Raw genomic sequence first — 11,479 nt, 5'->3', positions numbered from 1 at the left:
TCCACACGGACAACCAGGTCGCCATGTATTATATCAACAAACAGGGAGGCACGGGGGTCCCTGTCCCGAGAGGCGATGCGGCTCTGGGAATGGGCCATCCGCCGCAACATGTTCCTTCATGCAATCTACATCCAGGGCCCGCACAATTGTCTGGCGGACAGGTTGAATCGTCTTCTGCAGCCTCACGAGTGGTCCATCCATTCCGTGACTCTGCGTCAGGGGTTTGCTCGTTGGGGGACTCCAGATGTCGATCTGTTCGCGTCCCCCCTCAATTACAAGTTGTCCCACTTCTGCTCCAGGGTTTACACCCCTCTGACTCGAGGCGGATGCTTTTCTACTGGATTGAACAGACCTGTTTCTGTATGCGTTCCCTCCATTCCCTCTGATTCTAAAGACTCTCATCAGGCTCAAGTCCACACACGCCACCATGATTCTGATAGCTCCTCAGTGGCCCCGACAGCCGTAATTCTCCCTTCTGTTGCAACTCAGCTCCAGGGAGCTCTTCTTCTGCCTGTTTTTCCTTCTCTGCTTACGCAGAGTCAGGCTTCATCTCAACCTCCCGTCTCTGCACTTGACGGCATGGTTCCTCGAGACTTAATGCCCTCGTTCCTGTTCTCCTAGCCTGTGCTGGACGTCCTGGAGGCGTCTCAGAAGGTGTCCCCTCGCCAATGTTACCATCAGAAGTGGACCGCTTTTCTTCCTGGGGTGCTATTCGACAGCTGGAGCCGATCTCTGCCTCCCTATCTGCTGTCCTGGATTATCTGTTGCACTTGTCTGGCGCTGGACTCTTTGGTTCGAGTCCACCTTAGTGCTATTACTGCTTTTCATCAGCCGATTGATGGGAAGCCTCTCTCTGTTCATCTTGTGGTTTCCCGCTTCATGAAGGGCCTTTTCTACGTTCATCCGCTCCTTAAACCACCTCCCATGGTTTGGGATCTTAACGTGGTCCTTGCTCATTTAATGAAACCTCCGTTTGAACTGCTAGCGCGGGCTCACTTGAAGTATCTTACTTGGAAGGTTGTGTTTCTTATTGCTCTCACTTCTGCCCGTCAGGTCAGTGAGCTTCAGGCCTTGGTAGCGGACCCACCTTTCACTGTCTTCCATCATGATAAGGTGGTTCTCCGTACCCATCCTAAATTCTTGCCTAAGGTTGTTTCTGAGTTTCACATCAACCAATCCATTGTTCTTCCTGTATTCTTCCCGAAGCCCCATTCTCACCCTGAAGAAGCGGCTCTGCATTCTCTTGATTGTAAGCGTGCGCTGGCCTTCTACTTGCAGCGTACTGCTCCTCATCGTTCTGCTCCCCAGCTGTTCCTCTCTTTCGATCCTCATCGCTTGGGTCGCTCTGTTTCTTTTTTTTTTTTTTAATCTTTATTTAATTTTTAGATAAGTACAACTATTGTGCTTAACAGGCAACAATACGATATTAGTATATCCAATATTTCTGTTAATAGACAAATCAATCAAAAAGGCAATACAAAATAAATCCAGTTTCTATTGGGTCAGCATAATATATCTAATTAGGTAACCTGTTGATTAATTAAACATAGTCCTCAATCTTAAGGAGAAGGGAACAAGAAGAGAAATTCTTCTAGGAAAGATCTCATATTTAAAATTAAAAGGAAATGAGTGAAAAAACCGATGGCACAAACAATAGACTTGAGTTATCCTGAAAATCACTATGGTGCAAACGTAACTCCTTTTCCTTCTAAAAAGAAATGTAATTGATCTGAATCATAAAAAAATATATCTATTGTTTTGGAATACAACGAAGCATTTACAAGGAAATCTTAACTGAAAAGAGGCTCCTAATGATACAACTTTTTCCCGGTATGTAAGGAATTCTTTTCTTCTTGACTGAGTCCACTTTGAAACATCCGGATATATATATATTCTTTCTCCCAAAAAGGAAACTTGTTTCAGACCATAGTATAATCTCAAAATCATTTCTTTATCCTGATGGAACTATTAGTGTAGCTCGTCCAGACAGTTCAAGATTTGATGATTCTAGAAGTGTTGAAAGATCTTGTTCAGTAGTTGTTTCAATCTCTTTTATTGTCCTTTTTAAATAATAGATCTTTTGTAGAGGTGGTATGTTCACTTCTGTAATTATTAATATAGAAACCAAAAAGTCCTTAAAAGTTTCTCTAGGATTTTTAAATTTAAATATAGGAAAATTTAGAATCCTTAAATTTAAACTCCTATTTTGGTTTTCCAAATTTTCAATTTTACGAAGAAAAAAAGACTTTATCCATTGCTTGCTGCTTATTTACAGACTTGAACTCAGTTATAGATTTTTCAATGTCTCCCACTTGTTTCATTTGGTCTTGAGAAACAGTTTCTAATTTTTTAACTTTAGTAGAAACTTCAGCCATTAAAGAAATAAAGCCAGTACATACTGTCTGAAGATTTTCAATTGCTCCCCATGGTGAGTCCAGTGTAACCACTGCTGGTTTTACGAGCGGCTTGAGCTGAGGTAACCTGGGATCCTACCCCACGCTCACCACCACTCGACTGCAGTGCTCCTCCTCCCTCTGCTGTTCTCTCCGGGGTAATCCACAACGGCATTTCCTCCTGTATCAGTTGCTGCCGAAATTCCTCCACATGAAGGCCAAAATCTGTTGCCTCTCTCGGAGGAGGAGGAGGGTAAAGTCCCAATGGGCTCAGCGAGGTATCGCCATCCAGGTTCAGCTGCGGAAACGCCCGGGGTCGCTCTGTTTCTAACTGGTTGGCTGCTTGTATCTCTTTCTGTTACGCTCAGGCTGGCCTCTCCCTGCCGGGTCAAGTCACAGGCTACAAGATCCAAGCAATGGCGGCATCTGTTGCTTTCCTCCGCTCAACTCCCATTGAGGAAATCTATAAGGCTGCCACTTGGTCCTCGGTTCACACTTTCACCTCTCACTGCTGTCTGGATGCTTTCTCCAGGCGTGATGGCCATTTTGGCCAGTCAGTTTTGCATAATATAGTCTCCTAAATTGCCAACTCTTCCTCCATCCCATTATAGTTAGCTTGGAGGTCACCCACATGTAGAGAATATGCTACCTGCTTGTCCTGGGATAAAGCACAGTTATTTATGTAACAGGTGTTATCCAGGGACAGCAGGCAGATATTCTCACAACCCACCCACCTTCCTGTGGTTGGCTTCTTTGCTTGCTATATGAACTGAGGCCACCTAAGGAGATGCATGCCCTAGATCGGGCGGGAGGGGCATGCGCGGGCCAATCGCAAGCTTTAAGGTCTTCAAGCAAGTCTGCTTGTGAAAACGTCCGCTAGGTGGCTCTGTCGGTGAAGTCACCCACATGTAGAGAATATCTGCCTGCTGCCTCTGGATAACACCTGTTACCTAAGTAACTGCTTTCCGTGCAAACCTCTATTCTGCACCTCTCTAAATTGGGCAAGCTAGAAAAATGTGAGGAATAGCAGCCAGCCAAAACTGAACAATCTTGATTGAGACCCCCCCCATAATTTGAAAAGTTGGCTCCGATGCGGTGATGTCCTGTTTGCTTCGACAACTCTCTTGGGACAACTCTCAAGGATTACGTTTTTTGTTGCTTTGGGTTCATCTCTTACCAATTGGTTCAGTAACCTTCTGTCTTCATTTTCCTCTCACCTCTACTTAGCTTCCTTTACTTTTTTACAAACTGATGTTTGAATTGAAAGCTTAATAGCAGGGAACTTTAATCTCTCCCAAACCAACATCTGTCGGAGAGAGAGACGTTTGTATCTGGCTCATTTCTTGGCGCCTTGTCCTCCAATAGGCCTGGTGGATGCCTGACGTCATTGTTGTGCGACGGGCCGCTTGCGGTAGCGGCAGCCTGATGCTGAACGCGTGGATGTGACCCATGCTGTTAGTGAGAGCCCGTGATCGTGGTCCAGGAGCGATATTCGCTAATACTCGTACAGCAGTATGGTGCCAGCATAGTGGGGGTATGCAGGAGCCTGGGAAGCGGAAGAGCGAAGAAGGCGCTGCACATGAGCCAGCTCGGCCAAGCAAGAAGCAGCGGGTCTCGAGCCAGAGGAAATTGAAAACGGGCCGCGGGGAGAGGTACGTGCCTCCACCGAAGAAGCGTCACCTCGGTGTGAGCTTCGGAGAGTCTCACTTTCGCGAAACGGAATGCTACCTGGAGGGCGGCCTGCGCAAAGTGCGGCCCTACTACTTCGACTTCGAGACTTATTGTAAGGGCCGATGGGTGGGCAAAAGTCTCCTGCAGGTCTTCAGCTCTGAGTTCCGGGCCGAACCTATCGAATACTACCACGCCGCATCCAGAGCTGGCCGCCTGCGCCTCAACGAGGAACCGGTGCAGGATCTGAACATTGTACTTAAGGCGAGTCCTTTTCTTAAATATATAGTCAGGACTAGTCTCCAATTCCACACCCCATTACCCTTTCACTAGTCGAGTTTCTTTTAGCGCAATCTTTTCTCTTGAATCAGCTACCACCGCCCCCCTCCAAGACAACTAGCTCTCACCCCAAAGTCTACCCTAGTAAGGCAGTCAGCCAGTGAACCAGTCATCTCATCCCCCAAGCCAGTCACTGACCTTCCTTCATCTTTTAGCCCACTCCCTCACAATTAGTCTATACACATCCCCCAGGCCCCTTGCCTTTGCAAACTAGTCAGTCCTTAGTGCACCCTACAAGCTTCCTGCTCTGCTTGCATCCATGTGGTGCAGGAACTCTTACATTGCTCTTGGCTTCTCAAGTCTCAGGAGATCAGCTTGAGAGTTTATTAATGCATTTATTTATTTAGCCTGTCCTCCCAAAGGAGCCCAGAACGGGTTACAAAGTACATCCACAATATAATCGAAACAGGACAGAGATGACATAATTTACAATATAGACATGACAATGAAACATATACACTAAGTAGCATGTGGTAAGAGTAGGTGGCGAAGGTGCTTTGACTCTTGAGTGGCATTTCGACCACAGACTACAAAACCTTCAAAAAAGAATCAAAACCCTACTCTTCAAAAAATACATAAAACCAATATAACACATTCAAACATGTTCTGAACTCCTCCTGCAATTCCAACTACTCTTTAGCAAATTAGAAAATGTTCAACCTATTCCTTAAATACTTCTTAATATCTTAAGAATATGTACCTCTTATCTTCATAATAATTCTTATGTAATCCGCCTTGAACCGCAAGGTAAAGGCGGAATAGAAATCAGTAATGTAATGTAATTTCTGGGTGCATGTCCTTAAAGCACTGGGTTTGTGAAGAAGAAGAAGAGTTTCTGTACTATTGGCTCACTCTCAAAACCACAAAGTGCAGGGAGTGTAATTCCTGCTGTGACTGCAGCAGCTGCAACAAAAACTATTTATTTTAAGACTACAAAAATCCCAGGTACCAGAAACAAATGTCCAGTTGCCATGGTGGCCTGGCAACTGGTATTTGGTGAGCCCCGCTATGAACTACTTTTTTTTTTCTCTCTTCAACATAGGGTAGCCAGCCATTTTGGCATAGCTTTTTGCTGCTGAACTGCATGTCTTTTTGTTCTAACAATATATTATTTCTTGTAGAATAATGACTTCTTGAGGAACACAGTGCATCGTCATGAACCCCCAGTCACTGCTCAACCCATCTGCATTTTGGCTGAGAATGAAGACATAGTGGTTGTGGACAAGCCATCTTCTCTTCCAGTGCATCCATGTGGCAGGTTCCGACACAATACTGTCATATTTATTCTGGGCAAGGAGCATAATTTGAGGGAGCTTCACCCTGTTCATAGATTAGACCGCATGACCTCTGGTGTATTGATATTTGCTAAAACTCTAGATGTGTCGAAGAGACTTGATGAACAGATCCGAGAACGTCAGGTTAGTCACAGCCAAATAGCATTTGAAGAGGATGACGCCAATGGTTAATTTATTTATTTAAAAAGTTTTCTATTCCGTTGTTCCCAAAGAGCTCAGAACGGCTTACAGATTAAACATACATATTATATAGTTGACAGGTTATAATTTGACATAATTACAGAACAAGTTTACTATATACAAAGTTGTACCCTAACTTGATACAAACTGGGGATCTTTTAGAAACAATTAAGAGTTTCCAGGTTACAATTTGCAGTTATCCTTGACAGTGCATGTTTTTTCAATACAAGGTTTTAACCTAATGTGACACATATTGAGATCTAGTTCCAATATACATTTCTTTGCAATTCATTTGTCATGGGCAGGTAATAGCTGTTACGTCTTTTCTGTGTACTGGAGCCTGCTAAAATGTGATAATGTAAGGGACATATACCTGGTATAACTATCATTGTTTTTAAGCCAGGTTTTAGTAGTCTTTTAGTATGATGTCTTTATTTACTGGTCTGGCATTTATGAGGGTGATAGATATGTTTTATGTTGTGGAGGTGTATGAAGAAAAGGAGATTCTTCTCTGATTGTGGGGGCTATGTACTTGGGAGGGGTGGTTTTTTTTTGGGGGGACAGTGTATCTGCCCTGGTTGATAACTGGGGTAGCAAAGCACATGATGGGTAAGATTATTATAAGTTTAAGGTATAGCATTGGGGTTGTTGAATTATATTTTTAATTTAGTTACTTTTATTCAGTGTTGGTTGGATTTGGTTGGGCAACAGGTGGAGGGTGATCGGTGGGTGGGTCTATATGTGTAATGTGAGCCTAGTGGTGGGTGGGTCTAGGCTGAGTTCACATTGTGGCTGTGGAGAATATCTTAAGATATCTCCTGGAGGTACCTTATACTTTAATGATAGGCATTTTTCAGAAGTGTCCCTGAAAAGAGTCAGAAGTAGCGAGAGATGAGAGGAGCATTCCAGGTGGAAATAGCTGGGTTTATATAAGTGCAGGAAAGTTGTAAAATGGTTTGGGTAACAGGCTTTTCAGCCTGTTTCTTAAGGTGAGAAGGGAACCAGTTAGTTTACAAAATTGAAGGTCATTATGTGATTCCTTTGGCTGATGGGGTTGCTGATTTTACTGGGCATATCAATAGAACTCTGTAGTCAGATAACAACAAACAATGCTTTTCATAGTTTGAAAAAAAAAAAAAGGAAGTAGAAAGACATAGCTGGAAAAAGAGAGAACAGACCTGCAGTGTATAAATTAAGGCACTGATAAAATCAACATCATTTATGAATAAAATGCACAAAACGTTTGGTATACATCAGACCCTTCATCAGTTGTAAAATTCAAATATTGGGGGTTATAAATGAATTATGAAACCGTTGATTACAAAGAATAATCTAGTTTGAATCTACTTCACAATGCTGCTGTAGGGAGAATGTTTTATGTGTCCGCAGGGTCAGGAAACTTTGGGGGCATCTGAAACTTGACATCAACTTTGTACAGAATTAGAAGAGATGGCGCCAGGGACCATATCGGGCAGAGAAGGTGGTTAGAACTGTTGGAGAAGACATTGTTGCCTTGGGCAGGGAAATGCTAGAATTGGGGTAGGGACATCAGCTAGGTCCAGGAATACTGTTGGGTTGCAAAGAAAAAGGGATGAGGAGAAGGACAGGAAAAAAAATAGATATAGATATTATATATTCCCCCAAAATACCAGAAAGTTTTTTCAGGGCTTCCAAGAATTTTGGCTGGTGCCTTAAGTTTTCTAAAGGACACTTTTACCCTTGGTCCTTTGGTCAACCATGGTTTTGTACGTTACTAATGAAAATTCAGTAGGGAAACAAATGTAAAACCATACACCACGTAGCAGAAGATGGAAATTGCTTGTTGGTATGTTAATTCAGAGGGGAAATGCAGCGACTTGTACCTGAAGAACAAAATTTGAATTATATGCTTTTTACACAGTCTGAGATAATAATAATATTCACATTTGGAGATAATAATAATATTCACATTTGCTATTACTGAACTAGGCAGATCTAAGCAATTTACAATCTAAAAGTAGAGTTTAGTGAAGAAAGAAAAGGATATCAATGTGTAGATAGGAAAGTAAAGATTACAATTGTTCAGTGTACTGTACGAGAAGAGTAGAATGTCAATCAATGCAGTATACAAAGGGCTAGATTCACTAAGCCCACCGATCAAGTTCCGACCACTTAGCAACCCCTTTACGACACGTTTTCCCTCCGTCCCAATTCACTAACCTCTGTCCCGATTATCCTCCGATTTGCACATGCAGATGAGGGGGAATGGCATTCAAATGTAGGCAGGCAGCGATTTACTAAACAAAATGAGGGACCGACTGGGCTGACCGATCGCTCAGGTCCTTTCCAACTGCCCTGATCTCCTGCTCTCTGCCCCGATCTCCTGCCCTTCCCCGCAGTGCAAGCCTGTGGTTTTAACCCATGGGTTTAAAGTGGGTTAAAACCACGGGCTTTTGAAGAAGGGTAAAGTTTCCTGCTCTGCCGGTCACGGAGGGCCAGCGCACGCTGTAGAACGATCCGGGTGGTCGGTTGGGTGCGTGATTGCGTGAGGGCAATTCGTGATTCGGCCCCCTGGCCATGGATCTGATCCGTGGTCTTAGTGAATCTGAGCCAAAGTGGGGTAAGAAGAGATTGTGGATAATGATTCTGCATGGGTGGTCTGATTGCAGTGGGAATCCATAGCCTTATGCTAAATAGATGATGAGGCTTGTATGAATAGCCATGTCTTGAAAGCTACTTTAAATTCCTTAAGGGAGGGAATTTTACTAATAAGAGGAGGAAAAAGTATTCTAAGGAAGGAGTAGCTTAGTGGTTAGAGCTACAGCCTCAGCAACCTGAGGTTGTGGATTTAAACCTTGCGCTGTTCCTTGTGACCCTGGACAAGTCGCTCAATCCTCCATTGCCCTAGGCACATTAGATAGATTGTGAGCCCAGTGGGACTTATAGGGAAAATTGATGAGTACCTGATTATAAACTTGTTGGATAGAGTGACACAGATTTAGAATTTGTCTGTGTCCCACAGTTAACCTAAAAAAACTATCCCTGTGTCATTCTTGAAGAAGAGTATGAAAGATCGCCCATTGATGAATTTCCCACTTAGTACAGCAAATAGAATATATGGTGAAGCAGAAAGCAGATGAGTGATAGGGAGTTCTGGGGAAAAAAATGTAATCTATGGTGTTGATTTTATATCAGTAATACATTGCAGACTTGCAGTTTTCATTGCTAAGTTGGCTATATAAATTCAGCTTGGTAACTTTTTTTTTTTCTTCTTGCAGTTGGAGAAAGAATATGTATGCCGGGTAGTTGGAGAGTTTCCTGAAGGTGAACTGACTTGTGAAGAGCCTATTCTAGTAGTATCCTATAAGGTTGGAGTTTGTCGTGTGGATCCTAAAGGCAAACCCTGCAAGACTGTTTTCCAAAGACTCGGCTATAATGGCAAATCTAGTGTGGTTAAATGCTTTCCATATACTGGCCGAACCCATCAGATCCGTGTTCATTTGCAGTTCTTGGGTCACCCCATAGTTAATGACCCTATCTATAACACAAATGCTTGGGGTCCTACAAAAGGAAAAAATGGTAAGATTGATAAAACAGATGATGAGCTGCTCAAGGCTTTGGTGGAAGAACATAGAGCAAATCAGAGGTTGGATATTCTGGATCTTTCGGAAGATAATTTGAAACTTGTAATAGAAGGCAGAGACTTTGAAGAATCTGGTGTCTCCCAGCCTGCAAACGTAGACATTTCCAATGTGGACTTTTCTTTGAAGGGGGAGATAGCTAAAGTAAGTGAAGGGTGTAGTCCCAATGGACAAGAAGAAATACAAAGGATACTGAAAGACGCTTTATGTGGGGAGTGTAAGATTGAGAGGTCAGACCCATTGCCCAAGGATTTGGTGATGTATTTGCATGCCCTGCGGTACAAAGGAGCAGAATTTGACTATTCTACTGCAGTGCCTGAGTGGGCACTGGAGGACTGGCAGGATGACTAAATGGCACTTTAACTGCTCTGGCTTTCTCTTAACCTGGCTGGATAATCACCAGCAATACAAGGATTATTTTGTTGCTTTTACTGTATTTTTACTTCCTGTAATAGAGGAAGTGGATGACATAAGGATTTTATGACGACTTGATATGGTGGATGTTGCAAAGCTTCATGTTCAGAATCAGATAATCTGAAAGCAGATAATGGTGCAGTAAGTTTTGCTAATGGTCTAGAAATCTGATTTCCTTACTATACCTCCAAGGAGAGTGATTATTTTATATTGATGAACTGAAAGTTATAACCCTTAGCCTTTTTGTATTATTTTTACAAAAGAGGAAAGAGTTTGGCTAAATCAATAAAACAATGAGAGAAAAAGATTGGGGAGAATCTGATTTTATGTTAGAATGCAATCTTATATACTAAGGAAAATTGCTTAAACTTTCCCAGTCACCCAATGCCTAGGAATTGTAGTGCATCTCTATATAACGGGTACCATGTAGCAAATTATGAAAGCAGCTGTTCAGTAAGCAAAGATGGAAAGTTTTCATATTGGTAATGTGTCCAGCCTTTCATACAGTTACTAAGTGTGATGTTAACAGAGTTTGGGGAGGGGGGATGTAGGGGGAGATGGTAGACCTGTGTCTACAGTGATCTGTGTGACTGTAGAGCAGTGGTCTCAAACTCAAACCCTTTGCAGGGCCACATTTTTGGATTTGTAGGTACTTGGAGGGCCTCAGAAAAAATAGTTACCATGTTTTTTTGCTTCATAAGACGTACTTTTTTCGTCTTTTGGAGCAAATACCCAATCCCCCCTCCCCCATTACCTTATTTTAGTTCCTCCGGCAGTCCTGCCTATCTCTCCGGCTGACTCCTAAACTAGCTGCAGTGTCTTTCCCAAGACCTTAACAGAAAAAGCAGAATTGACCCTCCCCACCCTCTTCCAACAAACCGTAAGCTAAAAAAAAAAGTGACAAAAAAGCAGGCAGAGGACCAGCTGGGCGCACATAGATAAGAGGCAGAAATCAGTTGCAAGCTTTGTTTTAGAGCTTAGGACCCCCCACCCAGCCGCCGTCTATTTCCAAAACCCACCTGCAAAGGAAACTGGGCTTGCAAGAGTGGCGTACAGCTCAGTTTCTATCTCCAGCTGCAGCCAGAACCCTTCAGGAAATGAGAGAAAAAGTTTCTTTTTTTAAAAAAATGCTTACTTATTTACTTTACTGAGCTGGGCCTCCTGCTGTCTTAATTGCCTCCTTTTTCTTCTTTCAGCGTAATTGTTCTGCTGTATCTGGCCTGATTGCTTCAGAAAAAGTTATGAATTTCTTCCATCTGTGAGGCTGAGATGCAGGAGCATGGCCAGAATAGCTGGCCTTAAGAGCAGAAACTTTCCGCTCCTCTGTTTCGGCTTCACCCAGCTGCTGGTGGCTTGAAGGATTATCATGTAAACAGGGTTTCATTTTCTTTTGCCCCTTTTCGGCAACATCTTTGAAGTGCCGTTAGTTGAGCAATACTGTTGCATTTTTTTTAATTTTTTTTTGCAACCATTTCTATGGTTTGCAAAAAGAAAGAGTGATGTGGGAGCTGAGGGGAAAACCGGGGGGGGGGGGGGGAGGCTGTGTCCCAGAGGAGAAGAAGGTGGTGAA

The 11,479-nt window shown here is 43.1% G+C and overlaps 1 protein-coding gene across 1 annotated transcript; it reads left to right on the top strand.

The window, feature by feature from the left end:
* Nucleotides 1-3,270: 3,270 nt before the first annotated feature.
* Nucleotides 3,271-10,206, top strand: RPUSD2 (RNA pseudouridine synthase domain containing 2). The gene is made up of 3 exons (XM_033950730.1): nucleotides 3,271-4,325; nucleotides 5,522-5,818; nucleotides 9,133-10,206. Exons 1-3 carry the CDS (start codon nucleotides 3,843-3,845, stop codon nucleotides 9,844-9,846), a joined length of 1,494 nt encoding a protein of 497 aa, XP_033806621.1. The 5' UTR covers nucleotides 3,271-3,842; the 3' UTR covers nucleotides 9,847-10,206.
* Nucleotides 10,207-11,479: the final 1,273 nt, after the last annotated feature.

The sequence above is a fragment of the Geotrypetes seraphini genome, chromosome 7 (assembly GCF_902459505.1).
Source record: "Geotrypetes seraphini chromosome 7, aGeoSer1.1, whole genome shotgun sequence".
Taxonomy (NCBI): Eukaryota; Metazoa; Chordata; class Amphibia; order Gymnophiona; family Dermophiidae; genus Geotrypetes; species Geotrypetes seraphini.
This window is presented reverse-complemented; position numbering and strand designations above follow the sequence as displayed.